We start from the raw sequence: 21,791 nt of genomic DNA on the forward strand, positions 1-21,791 counted from the left end.
TTGTAAATCAACTATATTTCAATTAAAAAAAAAAGAAAAAAACCTGCTGTGTTCCCTCCTTCTCTGTGAAGGCCTCTGGCCTCCAAGGTTCTCCTACTTCTAAGCCCGCATTGCCCATCCACCCCTCTAGGTGGCAGCACTCCTACTGTTGTGCTGACCGGCCATTGCTCTCTGGCATTGTCGTCTTGTTCATATTCCTCTCTTGTTTTCCAGGTCTCTCCTGGCGAGAGACTGTTATGATGAAGGGGAGATCTGGATTTTGGACATCGAGCCCTGACTTCCCTTGTTCCATGATTCCTCCCTCCCCCTCCCCAGGAGGCCTGGGCTCCTTGCTGACTCCCTGGCCTCAAGGATGAAGTTTCTTTGGTGACAGAGGTGCTGAGGGGTGCTGGGGGGGGTTAGACCTTGAGGCCCCTTGAACTTGGAGAGTGGACCAAGCACGGAGGAGGGCCTGGGGCCTTGGGTTCTATGGGAGCGGCTCTGCCCTAAGAAGCTACAGCTCCCAGCCTCCAATGGCCATAGCCCTTCCAAGAGGAACAGCCTCTACCCACACCCACCTCACCTTACACACACACACACACACACAACCACACACACACACACACACACACACACACACCGTCACATGGCTGATTGGACCCATAATGCACACCTGGCCCAAAGGCAGCACACCTATTAGCTGGAGAGCAACCAGTGACCAGTTGGCCTACATCAAACTGGCAAGCTGGCCCTATCAGATTCTGTCTTGAGAAATAGAAGATTTCAATAGGAGATTGAAGGACTGCTGGGCTGTAGAAAGAGAGAAGCGAGGTGGGCATGGGGCCCCTGGGCGTCAGCTCTGGCTGTCCCTCCCAAGGAGCGGTTCAGGGGATGCCCAGCTGTGCTCTGTTGTCGACCCTTGGGCTCCTTCAGATCTTTGTTCTTCACGCTCTTTATGCCTAATGTGGTGTCTGGAGGAGCTTTGATTCAAACATCCTTCTCCACCGATTTGCTCACCTGGTCCCAGGTGCTGCTCGGCCTTTGGGTTTGGGGCCCAGCACCCATGAGATGGACGTGCTCATCCTCAATCCTTAGGGCGTGGCCGCGCTGGCCTGCCATGTGTTGCTATGAGTCCATCTCCCAGATGCTGCCTGAGCCCAGCCACAGAGCATTCTGCTGAATAATCCGGGGAAGAGGAAGGTGGGTGACGACAATCAGCCTCACTGTCGTGGGCCAGCACGCTGAGCTGTGAAGCCCGATGGGCAGTGGAGCAGCTGACCAGGAGAGCAGGAATTCCCCATGTCCCCGCCAGCCCTCAGAAGCCAGCTTTGGCAGGGGACCTCGCCTCCACCCTCCTGGCACTACTGCTCCCATTTCCTTCCCTCCCACGGCCTCCTCAGTGCTCCCCTCTGGCCCTGCTCCCCCGTGTTTGGGCTCTTGGTCACCAGCTGAGCAGAAGAATCCCCTCCCCAGCTTCTAATGGCACCTCCAGATTTATCAGGATTAAAAGAGATGCTTTATAGGAAGAGAAAAGAATGTAAAGGAAACGAAACACGTAACTCTCTGAAGTAGCTTGTATTCATGGGCCCAATTCCTCACCCTCCATGCATTCATGCCCTTTGCAATACATCCCATTGTGACAAAGCGTAACTCCCCATGTCTGGAGGCTTAGCCATGTGACCGGCTTCGGCCACTGGATATTAACAGACATGGAAAGGGTCTTGAAAAGCACATACACACTGGGATTTGCTTGCTCTCTTGTCTCTGCTGTCATCGTGAGAAGGAGAGGGCCAGGTTAGCCCGCAGGTCCCAGGAGGAGGAGGATGGACCCGAGGAGCAGAGCCCCACCTAGCTCAGCCAAACACCCAGGCTGTGTGCAGATCTCTGCTGCTTTAAGCCACTGAGTTTTGGGATAGTTTGAATTTGGGGCAATACTAGCTGATACACACCCCACCCCCAGGTTCCAGCACCAGGAAGGGAAGGAGGTTCCTTCCCTGTGCCCAGGGCGGGGCATCAAGCTTCTCTGTGGGGTCCTGGATCTCGCTATCTCCTCTTCTCTGAGGGGGCCGGAAGGAAAGGGCAAGGATCATCGTGAGGCCTCCCAGCTCTCCAGCAGGCTGAGGACACAGAAGCAGCTGGAACAGATGGCCTTTCGGGTCTCTTCAAGGCATGGAGTCGATGCCCTCCTAGAGAAGGCATGACGTCCAAATGGGTCTGCAGCCTGGGAGTTCCAAAGGCTGCCTCCGTTCCCTTGGGTGCCCTAAGATGAAGAGGGCAAGAGAGAGCGTCTCCCTGAGAGAGACTCAGAGATGGTGGTTTAGGAAATTGTGCTTCCTCCTGAGTGAAAGCAGTGAGAGTACATCCCATATGTGGCCCTTGTGCCAGGACACAAGGGACACAGCTCCGGGTGACAGGGGAGGAGCAGGCTTTGACCTGAGCTGAGAGTCAGGACTCAGTCCCCCTCCTCCCAAAGCTCCAGGAGGGACCCACAACCCCCTCTAGAATCTCTGATCTTCTGACTAAACCTGTTTCACCCCTCAAGGTAAACCTGAAACTCTTTATTCTTTCATTTTGTTACATTTTTGTTTAAGAATAGTTTAAAATATTTGAGTGAAAAAAAAAAGACTCCACCATCTTGTTTTCTCCTATTTTTATTGGAAATATACAGTATTTCAGCTACATTGTGGGCAAAGTGGGCTTTGATGAGCTTTCCTGAAAACAAGCCACCAATTACCACACTGTGTTTGTGGAAAATGCATTGTGAATTCTAAGTAACAGTCCCACAAATGGCCTATTAGAGCATAACCCATTACCAGGTGGAGCATGATCGTGTTTCCCAAACTATTTATTTCTAGAAGCAATCTGCATTTCAGTAAAACTTAAAGAATCCCAAACTTTCCTAAGGCATCTTTCATTATAATATGAAGCATAATTTATCTAACCTGAAAGAAAAAAAAAAAAACAGAGAAGAAGTCGACAACTTTTTCTAAGCATTTCTTTCCCATGGTTCGAGGTAATCCAATCCCAGATGTGCAAAAATTTCTTCTTCACTTTCTGCTTTGAGGAATATCCTCTGAAAGCATAACAAGACATATGTGCATTCAGATATTTTTGTTAAGCATCTCAGTGCTGACATAGTGAAAATATTACTTGTAAAACTGTTTTGTCAAAATAAATTACTGCTAAAACACTTTACCCTGCTTCTGAGGATAAAAATTCATCTTACCTGACTTCTGTAATTTTTGTATTTTCCCACCCCCAAAAACTTAATAAATTAAGGTAAAATTATGACAGCCTTACATATTCAACTAGAGGCATTTGGTATTTTTCCTATGGATCTGTAGTTCTTGACCACAGTTGTTCATTAGAACTACCTGAAGGAGTTTTTTAAAAAAGTGTTGAAAACTGAGCTATACCCCAGTCCAATGAAATCAGAATCTCAGGAGAGATCTTGTCATCCATCTGTTTAAGGGGTCTGGGAAATTCTCCTGTGCAGTCGGAATTACGTACTACTGCCACTGGTAAGGAGGAGCGGTGATTATAGGATACTTGTGTATGCTGGGTTCTCCTCCTGGTCTTCCACCCCTGCCCCGCTCCCGCCAGCCTCCCACCCCATGATCTCTGTTAGATCGAGCACCACTTCTCCTCCAGCCCTACTTGTTATAGCACAGCGTTGGGCCTGTAGGAGGCACTCGCTTATGTTGAACAATTTGTTATGTGTCAATTTGTAAGTCTTCCTACATCGTGTTATGTGAAGCTGCCTCCACTCACATGCTAGACAACTGAGGCTTTCCTGCCAGCACCCACAGCCCTCTCTTATGACAGCAGCACCTTGATTTTTCTTTGGGAAACCACCCCTCCCTACTCTCAGTCTCTGAGGGTCAGGTGGGGCTAATCCCACCTCCGAGGAGGGGCACACGACCCAAGCCTGGCCAATAAGAGCCACGGAAAAGGGTTCAGGGATTGGCACATGGCCCAGGCCTGGCCAGTGAACATCAGCTAGGGCTCTTGCCGGAATTATTAGGAAAGAAGCTCTTTTCTGAAGGGGTAGCTAAGCTAGAAGGATGGAATTCATAGGAAAACCCTGCCTGAGAGTGAAACCAACACTGAGGGAAATTTGCATGATCACCTTGATACAGCCACACCTGAAGTCCATGTTATCCCAGATGCTACAATATATAAGCCAAATTCTTTTCTTTTCTTTTCTTTTTTTTGCCGTTTCCATTTTGTATTGGGTTTCTGACACTTGTGAGACAGCTCTAACTAAATACACCTCATTTAGACTATAAGCTTCTAAAGGGTAAAAACCATTACTTCTAGTTATTTTGTGTCTTCTTCCTCCTCAGAGCTTAGTTTAGTGCCTTTGATTACCATAGGAAGAGTAGATCTTGGCACTTGTGGACTTAGTTGAATATTTAACTCTTCCTAATTCATACAGTAATCTATCATTTTGCTGAGGCAGCATTTGGACTACTGCAAGGCTAGCACGCCAAGTGAGTCTCAGCTGGTGTGTGAGTCTAGCTGACTGCTCATCTACATCTCAGGGCAGCTCTGTTGCTCTCCTTCTTGCAGTGGACTCTCATTCATGACCTATATGATCACTCAAAATTCTAATTCTCACTGCATCTGAGGGGTACTTGAGTGATATTTGTGATTTGGGGGGATCCTTGGTTTTCTTTGGCGTTACTCATTGCAGATACCAAGGATATACCAAACTCAGTTAATATTCACTGTTGGACTGGTTCTAGGGGTCCAACTAGCCCATCATCTTTGAGCCCAAAGCCTCCGAGGTGCATTCTGGGCCAGGTGGGGGCTATGCTCCCATCAGGATCTTTCCAGCTGCCCTCAACTGTGATCGGTGGGGACAGGGCACTCGGGGCAAAGGAAACTGAACCTGGACACTAAAATTAGTTCCGGAAAAGCGCTCAGGGAGCCAGCCTTGGTGACGAGGATCAAAGAGGCCCATCTCAGGGAGACAGCTCTACCTTAGTCTTGTCATATAGAGCGTGGTTATCCAGAATCATCTTCCGGTCGTGTGTAGCGTAGCGCCGGAGGTCTCTCTCAAACTGCTGGATAAGAAATAATTAAAATAAATGACTATCAGGACTTCCCTGGTGGTACAGTGGTTAAGACTCTGCGCTCCCAATGCAGGGGCCCGGGTTCAACCCCTGGTCAGGGAACTAGATCGCACATGCATGCCACATCTAAGGAGCCCACGTGCTGCAACTAAGAACCAGTGCAACCAAATACATATATAAATTTAAATAAATAAATAAATTACTATCAAGTGTAGAATGTCTTCAGTATTATGTGTTTAAAGATATTTAAGTCCCTATGCAGGAAGTCCCCTATATACAAACGAGTTCCGTTCCGAGAGCACATTTGTAAGTCCAATTTGTTCGTTAAGTCCAGCAAAGTTAGCCTAGGTACCCAACTAACACAATCGGCTATATAGTACTGTACTGTAATAGGTCTATAATACTTTTCACACAAATAATACATAAAAAACAAACACAATAAAACATTTAAAATCTTACAGTACAGTACCTTGAAAAGTACAGTAGTACAGTACAACAGCTGGCACACAGGGGCTGGCATCGAGTGAACAGGCAAGAAGAGTTACTGACTGGAGGAGGGAGAGGAGGTGGGAGATGGTAGAGCTGAAGGATCGTCAGCAATAGGAGACAGAGGGCAAGCTGAAATTTCACTCATGCCTGACGTTGATGGCACAGGTTCTGGTTCCTTGCTGGAACCAGATGCACGTTTGCATATTTGAAAGTTCTCAATTTGAAGGTTAGTATGTAGAGGACTTACTGTAATGAAATGTCTATCTCCACTAAACATTCTCCAAGCAATTTTCTCCCCCAGGGCAATAGTCTACGATGACAAAGCTCCATGCTCACATGCACACACTAGACTGTAAGCTCTGTGAAAAAAGGAACCTGATTTGTTCTGTTCATAACCATATTTCCTCCTCAAGTGATGCCTGGCACATAGAAGATGTACAGCAAATATTTGTTGAATGAATAAATGAGGATTGTGAGGATTGTGTCCAGAATAATACCTGGCCCAGAGTAAATGCTGGATAAATAATACCTGGTGTTGTTTTTTATTTGGAATATCACTAATGTAAAAGAGGATGAGGAGTTAGGAGATCCAGATTCCAGCCTGGATTTTGTTCCTGTCTGTCTGTGCATCTCTCTGCAAGTCACCCAGCCTCTCTGAATCTCGGTTGGTCAAACAGGAGGGTGGAGGAAGTGCATGAGTAAGGTCCCCTCTGGCTGTAACATCCTCTCATACGAGATTCTGTAAAACTGATGGTCTGAGCCACCTGCCCCAGAGTAGCATCTCCTATAATCAGGGTGGGCTCGGAGGCTCCAGGGAGCAAAACCTGAAGCCTTAGATAGAGGACAGGGAAACCCTGGAAAAGGAGGACAATGAATGAAGTTGTCATTGAGGTTAATTTTCCTAAGAAGCACAGATCTAGAAATTTTGTCCTTTCCATGTGGGATTAGGGAGCAAGGATGGAATCATTGCGCCCTCTAGTGGCGAGTATGGGAAAGCTGGCGGAGACTGGGAACTGCCCTTCCTCACCTGGGTGTGTGAAGACAGACTTTCCAGCCAGAAGTTCTTTATAAGGGAGTGGAGGACAAACTATGGCTGTGGAAGGATCAGGGTGAAGCAGATTCTGGGTGCAGTAGCTGCTGGTCTGTGAAAGTACAGGAGTGTTGCTTAGCACACGGTCTCCTACAGCCCTGGGCCATTTGCCTCCAGTCCCCCCAGCACTTAGAGCAACGGCTCCTCACACTGGGCGTGGGGGGAGGCTGGCGAGGATGGGGTAACAGGTGCAGTGAGAAGCCCCTCTTGGCTCCCCACTTCTGTGTGGTGAGAGATCTATTCCTGGACTTCTCTGCTAAATCCTCAGGAGCATTTTTCCATATTCTGTTAGGAATTATAATGATGTCTTCCATTTGGAGGGTAATAATATTGACTCAACCAATATTTATTGAGCACCTACTGTGTGACAGGTGTGTTCTGGATGCTTGGAATATAACAGAGAACAAAACATTGTCTGCCTTGGTGAGGCTTGGATTCAACAGGGGACACAAATAAGACACAGTAACAGCATAAGTAAATTACATGATATGTTCAAAGGTCATGCTGTGTACAGCGCAGGCCTCATAAAGGAGGTAGGATCTGAGCAAGGACTTGCCCGAGGTGAAGGAGCTAGCCAAGTGGACTCTGGGAAGAGCACACCGTGCAGAGGGAACAGCTAGAACAGAGGCCTTAGGGAGGGGCGAGCCTGGCTGGTTAGGGAGAGAGCAGTGGGGAGGAGTTCAGAGAGATGAGGGGGTGGGGAGACCATGCAGGGCCTCGTGGCCACTGGAAGACTTTTACTCTGCATTGAATGCAGAGCCCCTGCCAGGTTTTGAGCAGGAGAGTGACCCGATCTGACTTACGTTATAACAGGATCACTCGGCTGTAGGGGGCAAGAGACCAGTCAGAACAGCTGTGGTCATAATCCGGGCAATGATATCCTAGTTAATGTTTATGGAGAGCTTATCCTGTGCTGGGCGCTGGGTTGATTTCTTGCTTTATATTAATTTCTGATCTACTCTATTATCACTAGTATTTAACAGCTTCTAAAAGAGTCTAACAATACTTCTAAAAGAACAGTATTAAGTATACAATTAGCCTCAGAATTGTGTTAAGATGAAGGCACTGTCTAATTTAATCCTCATTACAATCCTGTGAGGTTGGTACTGTTATTAGCCCCATTTTTCAGATGAAGAAAGGAGGCCCAGAGAGCCTAAGTAATTTACCCAAGGCCACACAGCCAATGATAGAGCTAGGACTCAGACTCCTGAATCCCAAAGCTCAGGTTCTTTACCCTGGACAGTTCTGCCTTCTGCTTTACAAGCTCTTTAGTTTCTCTCAACAACCCTGTGAGATAGGCAGGGCAAGGATGTTGTCTTTTGTTTCAGATAAAGAAAGCTGAACATTGAGCAGGGGCAGTGGTACTACAGTCTGGCTGTATCACTGGTCACAACACACTTCAGAGGTTGGCCCGTGCATGCTGCATACAGTTGTGCAAGTTGTGCACTGCAAAACTCTAGAGGGCGCCATTCACTGTGTAGTCTTTGTAAATATGCATGTTTCTTATGACAATCTTCTGGGAAATGGAAGTAAGGTATTTTAAGGAAGAGATGCTTTTTAAAGTTGTTGAAAGGGAGCCATTTGGGCTAGTAAAGAGGCTGGGGTAGCCTAGGCATCTAGCCACCATTGTCCATGTGTTTCCGGAGGAGAGAGTGTACCTCCTCTAGCATCTGACACAAACGTGGACAATACTCTTGAAGGAATCTCAGCCAATAAAGTCATGCTGACAAACGGCAGATCTAGTTTGAAGAAATATGATTCAGAGGAAAACAAAAGCTTCTTTTGTTTGTTTTTTTAAACTAATGAACTCCATACCCAGTCCAGAAATTGCACTGTACTTGGATGGCTCTAGAAAAACCTCAGCTCAATGTGTCCCAGTGGATGCATCCTACTCAGGAAATCTTTAAGGCACAAGATCCAAAGGAAGCTTTGTCAGCTTAGTAGACGAGACAACCTGGTAAGTTAATGACCCCAAAGTGGGGTCAGATTAATAGGTGAAGTGGCTTAAGAACATTTCCCAGGTGCTGAAATCTTTGGCTTAAAAGGTGAAATTAAATTTCTCACCCACAAAATTTTAGACCAGACCTAAACCTGGTCACCCACCAACATGTATCCACCTGGGGACAAAACACATCGCATTCAGTGGTCACATAAGCGGGGGCGTAAAGATGATAACACAAGTAGCTACCGTTGGCTGAGCCCTTACCACATTTAAACACACGCATCTCATTTAACCAGATGGCAAACTTGGGAGGTGGGCGCCACTGTTATCCACAATATAGATGGGGCAACTAGGACTTGAAGAGGTTATAATTTGTTTAAAGTCACCCAGCTAAAAAGTGGGAGAGCTTAGTGCTCTGTTAGTGCCCCACAGAGCCAATAACAGTAATTTCTGAGAACTCTGAGAAAAGAGAATAAAATGCGCTGAAGAGATGCCCATGTTAAAAACAAAATGGACAAAGAACAACCATTTCTGCCAGCGAATCCTGACTGGCATGACCTTGTATAACTTTGGACTTCTTTTTGGAACTCTCCCCTTTCCCAACAGACTCTGTTCCCAAAGATGTACGTCTATCAAACAAAGTGCATTTATGATGTATTGTTTCATCAGCTTCCCTAATTTTTATGAATGAAAGATACCAGCCAACATTTTTGATTAGGGTAAGAAGCTCTAGTGCTGAGATCCTGTGCTGAAATGATTCCCCCCAAAAGCAAACACACCTGACATTTAACTCAAGGTTGAGGACAATTAATTTCTATGTCATTTATCATATAAATTCCTTTAACGACTCATGTCACTCAAAGCAACAGTCAACTACGTGGGAAAACAGTGTGGGGTGTTAGCTGGGAGGGTGGAGCACAAGCTAATGGGACAAATCCCGGGCACCATGTCTATGAATATCACATGATGGGAGCTGGGAGCTGCCACTCGGCCAGCCCTGGTCCCGTGCCTGGCGTGGTGCTGGGGGCTTTGCCAGCTTCATCTCACTGGATCTCTGCAACCCAGGGAGGTAGAGGCATTTTTGCCCTGACTTTCCTGATGGGAAAACTAAGTCTTAGAGGACATGGGGAACTTGACGGAGATCACCTAGCTGGTAAGAGTCAGGGCAGGGGCTTGTGACCAGGTCTGGGATGAGCCAAACGTGTGCCCTTAGCCACCAGACTGCTTTCTCTGCTTCCATGGTTCTCATACTTTAGCTGCGTCACCTGCAGGTTTCTTTCAAACACAAACTGCTGGGCTCTTCCCCCAGAGTTTCTGATTCAGTAGGTCTGAGGTGGGGTGGAGAATTTACATGTCTAACCTGTTCCCAGGTAAGACTGATGCTGTGGTCAGGGGATCTCTTTTTTTTTTTTTTCTTTTTTTTAGTGTGTTTTCAAAGCCTATGCAAGCCTTAACTTCTAGGTGGTATTGCTTCCTCTATATGCAGTCACCCAAATCCTACTGATTTTACCACCTAAATAAGACTTGAGAGTCTTTCTTCATCTGCCTTTCCCCACCATTACTTTAATTTAGATCTTTCTCATCCTTATCTAGACTATTGTGTTAATCTCCTAGTCTAACTCAGTAGATGGTTCAGATCATTTAATAGTTTTCCCGTTACCTATAGGTTAAACTGTAAGATCCTCAACATTTATAATCCATCCCCACATTCTATTACCTGCCCACTTCCACCTTGTATTACATTATAAATCCCTTGAGCGTGGGGACCAGTATCTTCGTATTCCTTATAATATTGTGAACATAATGACTGCTCAGCCAATAGTTGTTGACTTAATGAATGAAGTAGGCAGGCTCTTGGCTTGGCAATTAAGTATACGTCTCTAGAATTAAAATGAATTATTCTGTGTAGTAGGAATAAGAAGATTATTTTATTTTGGTATATTAATAATTCACACATTATTATTTTATGGTAGTAATGTCATACATTCCTCCAGTAATATTAATTTGAATTAATACGATTTTAAGCTATTACATGCAGTTGTTCTGAGTTCCTGTAGAATTGTCTTTTTTTTTCCCCCAGAAGGGAATTAATAGAATTGAGACATAGCAAGAGCAGAAATACTAGGTTTTGGACATCCACTGTGGTACAAAATAAAAAATTAGCAGTCATTGACTCCTGTTAGAAATTTGACGCCTAGTCAAAGATTTATAAACTTTACCTTGTGTAAATAAGTCTGTAATCATAATCATTTATGATGCTCAGAATATACCAATGATTCATGAGCCACTCTAAGGGAATCGTGTAACTGGTATAAATCCGTACTTGGTTTTGTTTTTAATTTGCAACTTTTCTTCTTAAAGTCTTTTTTAATCTAAAGTTTTGATGGGTACATTGAAACACGGTAAAAATTATTGACAGTTGTGATGTTGTTTTTAACAAAAATGTTTACATCATAAAAACAAGTTTCTTAGACTTATTAGAAGGTAAGATTTCATGACAGATGAAATATTTGATATGCTTCATTTAATATATCAGTAAGTTTCACTAACTACATATTTTGTGCTAATTCATTAATTTTTTTTTAAATTGAGGTAATTCACATACAGTAAAATTTACTGTTTTGTAGTGTACAATTCAGTGGCTTTTAGTATATTTATGAAGTTGTCCAACTATCACCAATCTGTAATTACAGAACATTTTTATCACCCCAAAAGAAATCCATGCTTGTTAGCAGTCACTTCCTTTTCTTCTCCACCTAGCCCCTGGCAACCTCTAATCTACTTTCTGTCTCTATGGATTTACCAATTCTGGAGATTTCGTATGGATTTATACAATATGTGGCCTTTTGTGTCTTGGCTTCTTTCTTTTTTGTGTGTGTCATATTTTTTATTTTTAATGTTTATTTATTTATTTATTTTCTTATTAGTCATCCATTTTATACACATCAGTGTATACATGTCAATCCCAATCTCCCAATTCAGAGGGGATCTCATTTTGAGAATAACTGTTGTAAATGCATCTGTCTCACTTGACCATGTGCAGGTGGAATGCCCTGATTTAGAGATTTCTGGCCACTTCCCTCTCTCCTGTCCACCCCCTCCCCCTTCCTTGTCCGTCTCCCCCCATCCCCACCCCCACTGCCATCGTCTCTCCCCTGGGCCCAGGTAGACCCAGTCTACCTCTTCTGGAAAGCTAAGACCATCCCACAGAGCCAGGTAGCACTTACCCGGGAGCCAGTCCAGCCGAGCAGGGCAAAGGCATGTTGCTCGTAGGGGCACATGACCAGGTCCACACGGATGGCCTTCCAGGTCTTTCCTTCCTCTTGGATGGACGTGTCACTGTCCACTCTCTGATGGTGCAATTTTAAAATCAGAAAGCATTTTTGAAAATGATCTAAAGTATCCACTTGCCTGCTTGGCACCTTGAACTTTTCAAACGTCGACTCCACAAGGTCATAGTATAAAAGTAATCCCTGAAAATAAACAGAAAGACGTCAGGAAGAGTCCCTGATGCAGAGGGTCAGAGATTTTATATTGGGCTCTTAATGAACGCTCTTAAAGAAAGCTTTGCAGATTTAAGCAAAACGTGGGTGTGTTTTGTCCTTGCGTTGTGAGCCCTCCTGGCGACACTAGCAGAGGGAGCCAAGGAGTGGGTGTGTTACGCTCCCTCTGCAGCAGAGGAATTTAGCGATTAGAGGGCCCAAGCCAAGGCCGCTTCATGGCAAAGCTGCCAGAGAATCCACTCCCCCAAGGTCTGACGGCAGACCAGTGTTCAGAAACCTGCCGCACTCCCTTAAGTACAAACCAACTTTGAACAAAAAGCCGTGCCGTTTCTAGCGGTTGTTCGGACTTAGTGTCCCTCCATATTATACTGATGACTAGGTCTACTTGGCCCAAAAGGTTGTGACTGAGGCTCAGCCGCGTTGGGGCCTGATGACTCGCTCTTTCTAGGGAGCACTTTGAGATTGTTGCTCTGCCTGCCTTGGACACTCAGACAAAATTGGTGGCACGTCACCGAACGTTGCCTAGTCAGAAAGTTACGCCCAGCAAGCTGCCATCCTCCAATTTATCTGCTCCGTGGGACTTCCTCACGGCACAGGGCAGATGTGGGGTAGGGAAAGGCAGAACTATGCAACTAACTGCTGAATCTGAGTAGCAACTGAAAGAGCAAATAACCTGAAAATAATCTAGTCATAGCTATTAGGGTGTATGATTTGTTCTCAGATTCTTTAGGTCAGACATTCTTAAATATTATCATCAGACGCATTTGGAAGGTTTGTTAAAGCACAGTTTGGGAGGTCCTGTCCCCAGACTGATTCGTGCGGGGGCGGGGTGGGGGGAGATGAATTTGCATTTCTAATAAGTTCCCAGGTGGTGCTGACGCTTCTGATCTAGGGACCACACTTGGAGCATCACTAGTTCCATTTGCTATTGTTATTAGAAGCGCTTGGCATTTCGTGTGCAACCCACCCCCACCCCCAAGAGACATTGTTTCAGTTCAACTCAACACTTTGAGGAGGGGATGCTTTTCCTTTTGCTGATCCCAGAAGAGGGAACACTTGGCCCTTCAGTGCCTCTCCCAGAAAAGGTATGAGGAAGAACCGGCACCATCTGAAGCAGGGGTGGGGAGTGGGGGGATTGGGGGGTGGGGAGCGCTGATGTCAGGAAGAGCCTCTGGTGCAGGAGGCAGATGTTGCCCTAGACAAATCTAACAACCAACTCCGGAAAGACACAATTCTACCTTTTAATGAAACTTACTAAGATTAGTCAATATAGCAGCCTTTCATGTCAATTTGAATTATGTAAATCTGAAAAGCGAGCTATTAAAATATCAAAACAGTCTCACTTTGAAGCCAAATTTATAACATCCCTCCCCCCTTTAAAAAAATTCACAAAGCTGGCTTCCTAAAAGTTGTAAACTGTGTTTGTACTATTGCCACGTGGTGGTGATACTTTGGCTGGTCATAGACAGACGGGCCACCCACCAGGCATGAACCCAAACTACACCCAGCCAGCCCTCCCCTCTTTGGGGTGAATTGCTGGTGGCCAGTGGAGTCTTCTGGATGGCACCCTCCCCCCAAGATCAGTATTTCCAAGCTCTTTTCCTCCATTTCTTCCACCGAGAGGTCTTCTACAAGGACCACATGTAGATTCATCTGATAGGCAACTGAAAACCATACCCACTGGCTGTTCATTCGTTCTGCAGGTGTTTTCAAACATCGTATGTGTATATGCGTGTGTCGTGTAAGCATGTGCTCGAGTGTGCCTGCATGAGACATAATCATTTTAATCTGGAAAGTGCATATTTCGGTAAGAAAGGCAGGGGTGGGGAGTGAGGTAGAGGTGGAAGTTAACCATGATTCACAACCGAGATGTTGGGGGCAGGCGTGGGGCTGCAGGGGTGTGGACAGAGTTGGTGCCTGTTTGTCAGCAAGGGAAGGGGTGCAGCTGCTCGCGTCCTCCCGTGGGTCCCCTCACCCGGCGCAGTGCCTGGCTCTCCAGCAGAGTTCAATATACAGTCGTGCAGGAGAGATCATGACTACAGCCACTGTTTAATAGGCATTTATCAAGCCCTGCACCAAATGCCTTATCTAATTCTCTCAGTTAATCCTCCCCTTAGCGAATGAGAGAGGCTTGCTATCCCTGTTTTACAGATGAGGAAAGAGAAGCTAGGAAAGAGTCCCAGCTCCTACAGCCAGTAAATGGCAGGGTTGTGCTTTTAAAATCCCAAATCTAAAACTCACGTGCTTAATCTCTGCCTCCACCAGTGTCTGCCCATCTCTTTGCTTGGGGACCAGCAGTATGGCTGCCTGGCGGCCGAAGAAAGACCAACGAAAATGAGGCTCCTTGTCCCCATCTCCCAACCCCATCCCATGCCGGGCTGGGACAGTCTCAGAGCATGGGGAGGGTGGTGACTGTATACCAAGGTCAAATAGGTCCACCCTTGCCAGAGCCCCTGATGGGGGTCCAGGCAGCCCTCTCTCCACCCAGCCCGTGGCTGGCAGAGCCCGTCAGGGTGCTGTCTGTCCATGAGAATCTTTCAGCTTTCCTGCTCGAGCGGAGAAGTAGGGCCAGCCTAGGTTCGGCTGACTCTTTCTCGTCCGGCGTTCCCCTGGCTCAGCCTATGATGTTCACTCTCAGAGCTCCTGGCCGTCTGGATCCCCACTCCTGAGAGAGAGAGGGGCCTCGTGGGTGAATTTGGATCTGGTTCCAAAGTTGGGTCTTCAATTCTGGTACTCCTGGCACCCGGGTTGCGTGTTTCTTGTACTACCTGTATCTGAGGTCTTCTTTCTCCTGTGTGTCAGGGAGATTTGTCCACACCCAGAAGATGCTAAATCATGCAGGGAAAAAGAAGCTGTGCTGGAAAAACACCAACCCCAGCCTCCTCGACCCATCCAGGCCTTCGGGTTCCTAGGGAAGGGCCCTCTGGTCTCCTCAGACCTCTCACTGGAGTCGGGCAGGAGTCAGGGCCCTGCAGGTGGCTCTGGCCACAGGGTCATCCTTAGTTCCCTCCACTGGGCAATATGCGGCCCGGGGCAAATCTGATCTCAGTGGGTGGGGGCTCCTGAGCCATGACCTCTGCTGGGCCCAGCTTGCCCTCATTAGCTCACTTCTTCCCATCTCAGCACAAAGTCAAGGTGGTTATTGACCAACACAGAGTTCAAGGCAGCCCCAACACCTCTTAGGCTGATTTTATCCTAGTCTTAGCCCCACCCCTAAACTTGCTCTACCCTGGTTCACACCTCCCAGGTCTTCTCAGCACACGCTGTTCGTTTTGTTTAGGGCTCTGATGCCTCTGCATGTCCAACACAGAGACAAGCCACCCTCGGCCCCTTTGGTAATAGGACGAGTGTGTATACACAAGCTCACAACCCGGACTCTAGGACCCAAAGCAGGTAAGTCTCACTGCATGTCACTGGCACTGTGTAAGCTGTTGCCAACAACTGAGAATCAGTTAGATGATCATTACACATTTACAAGGTCAATAGTGTGCCAAATTCAATGGTATTAATATAATTCTTGAGTGTCCAAACATCTACTTATGATCTTTCTTCTTACCTTTCTTTCCCATAAGTTCATCACTTTAGGCAAAAGTTGTTGCTCTTCATCCTCTGTTGATCCTGGGCTGGTAATTAAAAAATCTACATCATGCCCAGTCTTCTTACACCTGATTTTAAAAATTGTATAAAATTGAAATAAATTAGATTTTTAGCTCTCCATTTAAGAAAGTCACCTGTCTTTCTATGCCCCATGCTTAAGGTTTGCAACACAAAATGCTCAAGATGTATTTTTTGAACAAAGGATCCTTGGTTACACAACTCTCTTCCTTGCAAAATAAATTTATGACACAGAAAAATTAAAAAATCATACACGGTACGTATATGATTAGGTACATGTGGGTAAAAATGGCAACGATGATTTCTTCTCCACACCCACACATGCACACACTCCCACACACCAGAGACAAGCAGGACAACAAGCAAACCAAGAATTATATTCACATAATATGAGATAGGGTTCTTGGAATTATGACATAGACTAAGGACATTTTCTTGGATTTGATCTTGTCTTCCCAATTTCTCCGTCACCTCCACAGCCAACAGCCACCATGTAAGAGGACCACGGGGAGACATGGAGAGGGAGGGAAGGAGTCTCTTTCTGAAACGGGGCTTCAATATCCAAAAATTGCACACATCTCTGTGAAGAGTTTATTTATTCACTCATTGACACAACCAATATTTCTCGAGTGCCTACTGTGTGCCAGGCACCACGCACTGGCTCTCACTGAGCATTAAGCTCCCAAACCTTAGTGGGGAAACATGCATACAAACAATACAAACAAATTACTTGACAGCTGTCCAGGGAGAACTGAGGAGGGGTGCCTCGCCCAGCATGGGGAGGAGGGAGTCAAGGAAGGCTTTCTGGGGGAGGTGGCATCTGAATTGAAGCTTAAAGGATGAGGAGAAGTGAGCCAGCTGATGAGTTGAGGAAAACAAGCCCAAGCAGAAAGGTGGGACAGAGCAAAGTCACAGAGGCGAGAAAGTGCTCTTTGTGTGCTGAGAATGACAAGCCACTTGGGGTTGCTGGAGTGAAACATGAGGTGCAGGAGATGAGGCTGCAGAGAGAAGCTGGTGCCAGACCCCAGAAGGCCTCTTGTGCCAAAACTCCTGAGCATGGGGAGCCACTGAAGGTGTTAGAGCAGGGGAGGTAAAAGCAGCTGTCATCATTATTTACCTCCGGAATCCTCCCGTCATGGTGACGAAGGCATCAGGCATAAATGCCCAGACGGCCTCTTTAACCAGCACACTGACTGCCTCTGCTTCGGCCCTGGTCACACGGCTGACAAGGTCTTCATAATAGAGGAATCCTGAGAGGCCATTGGACAGGTCAATGGAGAAAGGGACATGTGTGAAATGACCAGCCCTCAGTGAGGGGGGATTCTTCCCCACATAGAGCTAACGTGACCACAGACATCAACGCCAAACTGTTCCACAGAGACCAAGTGATCTGCGTTCTCTTGGTTGCGAATTTTTCGTGTTAACAATGGCTCTTTGCTTTCTGACTGAGAGACTTACAATTTCCTGACTAAGGAAGAGGCAATATTTCATATCCTAGAACCAAGCTGTTCAAATCTGACTTCCTATTGAAGAACCAGCCCTCCTGATCAATAAGCTGTGCCCTATTATTTTAAAAAGATAATGCATAAAGATTTGGGGTGGGAAGATTTGGGGTTGCACGGTTATAGATGAATTAAAGAATTGAAGTCAAGAATAGGAAGGTGGGGGGCTTCCCTGTTGGCGCAGTAGTTGAGAATCCGCCTGCCAATGCAGGGGACACGGGTTTAAGCCCTGGTCCGGGAAGATCCCACATGCTGCGGAGCAACTAAGTCCGAGCGCCACAACTACTGAGCCTGCGCTCTAGAGCCCGCAAGCCACAACTACTGAAGCCCGCGCGCCTAGAGCCCGTGCTCAGCAACAAGAGAAGCCACCGCAATGAGAAGCCCACGCACCGCAACGAAGAGTAGCCCCTGCTCGCCACAACTAGAGAAAAGCCTGCATGCAGCAACGAAGACCCAACGCAGCCAAAAATAAATAAGTACATTTATTAAAAAAAAAATAGGAAGAGGGTAGATTTGCATCTGAGGAGAGTTGGAAAATGTCTCTGGTGGTCGGGCTTATTGCTTCTTTGTCTGACCATCACGAATAAACGAAAGCTCAGACAGAGTGGTCATGATGAAGAGTTGTTCTAATGACTTGGTTAACCCCACAGACCCACAGAGGGAGGTGTGGAGCAGAGGAGTAAAGGAGATGGGAGCCTTATCTCCAAGAATTGGGATGAAGCGGAGGAGGGGAGGGGAGCAGGGTGCGGGAGAGATCCATAGAGCCTGAGGGCCATCTAGTTATCCTTCCATACAAGGCACTGCTCTCTTCCCTAGGGTCCACAAGAGGGAGGCATTCCAACTCTGCCTGAATCTTTCTAATAATGGGAGGCTTTGATACCTCCAGAAGCTGCCCATTTCCTAATTGTAAGGTCTTTCGAGGGCAGTTCTTTCTCTTTTTTCCCTCAGCTTTATTGAGGTATAATTGACCAAAATTGTTTAAATTTAAGGTGTACCACATGAGGTTTTGATATATGTACACATTGTGAAATGGTTACCACAATCGAGCTAATTAGCATACAATGGAATATTATTCAGCCTTAAAAAAAGAAGGCAATCTTGTCATTCACAACAATGTGAATGAACTGGGGGCATTATGCTAAGTGAAATAAATCAGACACAGAAAGACAGGTATTGCATGATGTCACTTATATGTGGAATCTAAAAAATGTCTCTTAGAAGCAGAGAGTAGAATAGCAGTTACTAGGGGCTGGAGGGTTGGGGCAGTGGAGAGATGTTTGTCAAAGGGCACAAAGTTTCAGATACGTGGGATGAATAAGTTCTGGAAATCTAACGTACAGCATGGTGACTATAGTTAACAATACTCTGTGGTATACTTGAAATTTGCTAAGAAAGTAGATCCTACTTGTTCTCACCAAAAACAAAATGGGGGGAAGCGTCAAAAGTTCTTTATTTTCATGAGCTTAAGTCTACCTCCTAGCAGTTTCACCCATCACTGCTCTCTGGAAAGATGTGGAGCCACCATGTTGGTCCTTCTCACCTCCAGGATCACGGGAGGGAGGAGGCAGGAAGGCCATTTGGCTAAAACATCACGGTCACAAAATTCTCAAATTCAAACTTCCCATGTTATCTCTAAATAAGGACAGTTGCAGAATCATAATGGCAGGACCAAGAGAAGATAATGTTCACACTAATACATCTATAAACTGTGCCCAGTACAAAATCACACAGCTTGTGGAACACTATTGTTTTTTATATCAATCCTAAAACTCTCTCTTTTTTAAAAATAAAGCCACAAGCACAGGGAGATCAGCTCGGTGCTTTGTGACCACCTAGAGGGGTGGGATAGGGAGGGTGGGAGGGAGACTCAAGAGGGAGGGGATATGAGGATATATGTATATGTATAGCTGATTCACTTTGTTATAAAGCAGAAACTAGCACACCATTGTAAAGCAATTATACTCCAATAAAGATGCTAAAAATAATAAAATAAAATAAAGCCACATTTTTATTGCAATATGGCCATTTTTGTGTGTGGAGCATTTGATTTAAAAAGCAATGCTTTCAGGGGGTTGCTGTGCAACGGGTACAAAGTTTCAGCAGAGATCTGCTGTGCATCGTTGTGCCTGCCACATAATACTCCTTTAACAGTACTCTACTGCACACTCAAAAATTCATTAGTAAATGTGATGTGGATCATAGACTTCCGCGCAAAAGTTAAAAAGAATCAGAGTTCTGAAGGAAAACAGGAAAATATCTTTATGGTCTTGAGGGTAAGCAAATATCTCTGAAACAGAGCAGGGGTGCGGGGGCACTAACTATAATGAAAAGATTGATAATTTGGATTTCATTGAATATAAGAACGTATATTCATCGAAGGACATTATCAAGCAACGAAGAAACACGCTACCAACTGGGAGAAGATATTTGCATTTTATGTATCTGACACAGTGCTGGTGGGGTGTCTGATAGAGCTAAATCAATAGCTATCCAGCCTCTGACCCAGCAATTTCACTCCTAGGTGTATGCACAAGAGAAATGAGGACATATATCCACAGGTACAAGAATGTTCATAGCCAAAAACTGGAAATAATTCTAATGTCCATCAACAGGAAATGGGTAAATAAATTATGATACCAATGGAAGAAAAATTGCTAAGAGGGTAGATCTCATGTTGTGTTCTTACCATATTTTAAAAAATCAATTTAATAAAATTAAACAAATAATGTATAAATGTGAAAAAAAATGAACAACAATGCTCCATTTGGCTCTTTTTTGATACAAAAATTTCATCATGGCTGATATTCACAGTACAACTCATTTGGTAACCATAAAACTCCTGTGCTTATTCAGGATGTACCTAAACCAAAAGTCATGATTAACAACAGTTTCTTTAAGGACATATGCAGGTATCAGGAACGAACACGGAGATAGTTTAATAATTTGTTGACACCCATGAAAGCAACTTAATTGGCTTTCCTTTTGGGTATGGTAGGGAAGTGAACTTATTACAAGAAACTTATTACCCTGTACAGTGTTATATGTGTGCTGTTATATTTCAGAAACCAATGTGGCATGTGAATCCTCAAGCCTCAGGGAATTAAAACCAAGTATGATTATAAGTAAAACTGAAACAGGGTTTCACCCCTGAATCGTACTTTCAACATGTTCAGTTAGCTTACCCTTGGCAAAATGCTAAACTATTCCCATTGACAAGTCCATTCATTGTAGCGCTGCCACAAGGGATACATAAAGCCTGGGTTTTTCAGCTATAAGTATGATAGGAAGGCATTCCTCGAGTTCTACATAAAACAAAAGCATTAAATAGTCGGATGGCCATCACTGATGGATTGAGAGAGTAATAGCTGCTTCATTCATCTGTCTGGAAGAACCCAAATAGGAAGAGAAAAATCCAGTTTACAAAGCTGGGGAATTGGGAGCTACTTGGATCCCAAGAACATTTGGTGTCAGTTGATAAAAGTTTTCATCTAAGGGAAACACGGCATTGCCTCCCACTTTCTCTCTATGTGTTGACAACCCTTACTATCATTCTGAGCCATGTTTCATACTTATGTATATTTTAATACTTATGTATATATTTCTATGGCATCTCTAGAGCTGGTGTACATCACGCTTATTAAGTGTGCACTTTCAGAAGCCCAGAATATGAATATGCGTCTTTTTTTCCCTTAGGCTCTTTTAGTTCCTATGTGGCATCTTATAAAGCTTATTAACAATTTTTCGGAGGCTAGAAACTTTATGAAGTTGGGGAATTCTATGGTAGCGTTGATGTGAACCACCAAGAATTGATTTCTTCCTCTCCTCTTGCTTGTTTCTTTTCATCACTTAAACAGAAGATAGCTGTTTTCTTTTTTCTTTTCTTTCTGGTCTCCTCTTGTAGAAGATTCCCTTACTTTCATATGATTAAAAATGTTGATGATGTCCTCATTCTTTGTAACTCAGAAGCTATAGTGCTCAGAACTGTGGCTGTGACTTCCTTTCAAATCCCAGTTATATTGTATTTCTATTGCATATTAAAAATAAACATTTAAATCACACAATTTTTGACCCTGTTTTTTGACATTTCTTGATTGAAAAAAATATACCAGGACCCTCCATAAATAGAAGTGACCAAGCCACCTTCAACCTCCGTGAGGCCCTGCCAGACTTTCAGATGCCTGTCTCTACACTCTTCTGGGTTAAGGAGTCCTGGTTGGGTAGATAAACCCCTGTCTAGATTTCCACCATTTCCCTTCTATGTCCTTGTGCCTTATAGTTTCTAAAGCAGATCCGTATTTGTACCAAGCAACAGCTCTAGTTCGTTCAAATATTCTTTACTCCCCAACCCTCCAGGTCAACTTTCTGTCTTGGATTCCTCACCCATACCTCTTACCCAGCCAGGACCCAAATATCTGGAAGGGTCAGTTCAGTAAGAACTAGATCAATGGTGCAACCAGGTTTGACAGTGGGATAAAGGAATGACAACAGCCTTCATGCAGGGTATATTTGCTCTGTGCCAGGCTAAGCGCTTTGCCTGCAAGATCTGATCTATTCCCCACTTACGTACCGATGTTACCTCCCTTTTATAGATGA

At 45.1% G+C, this 21,791-nt stretch overlaps 1 protein-coding gene across 1 annotated transcript in view; it reads right to left on the bottom strand.

Moving 5' to 3' along the window:
- Positions 1-2,622: 2,622 nt before the first annotated feature.
- The window catches only part of DNTT (DNA nucleotidylexotransferase), a 36,167-nt gene continuing 16,998 nt past the window's right edge, over positions 2,623-21,791 (bottom strand). The window contains exons 7-11 of the mRNA XM_036829103.1: positions 16,814-16,946; positions 15,638-15,746; positions 11,806-12,051; positions 4,965-5,048; positions 2,623-3,052 (exon numbers count right to left, since the gene is read on the bottom strand). Of these exons, the coding sequence (XP_036684998.1) occupies positions 2,966-3,052; positions 4,965-5,048; positions 11,806-12,051; positions 15,638-15,746; positions 16,814-16,946 (659 nt within the window). The 3' untranslated portion in view covers positions 2,623-2,965. The remainder of the gene's footprint in view (positions 3,053-4,964; positions 5,049-11,805; positions 12,052-15,637; positions 15,747-16,813; positions 16,947-21,791) is intronic.

This window comes from Balaenoptera musculus, chromosome 16 (genome assembly GCF_009873245.2).
Source record: "Balaenoptera musculus isolate JJ_BM4_2016_0621 chromosome 16, mBalMus1.pri.v3, whole genome shotgun sequence".
NCBI lineage: Eukaryota > Metazoa > Chordata > Mammalia > Artiodactyla > Balaenopteridae > Balaenoptera > Balaenoptera musculus.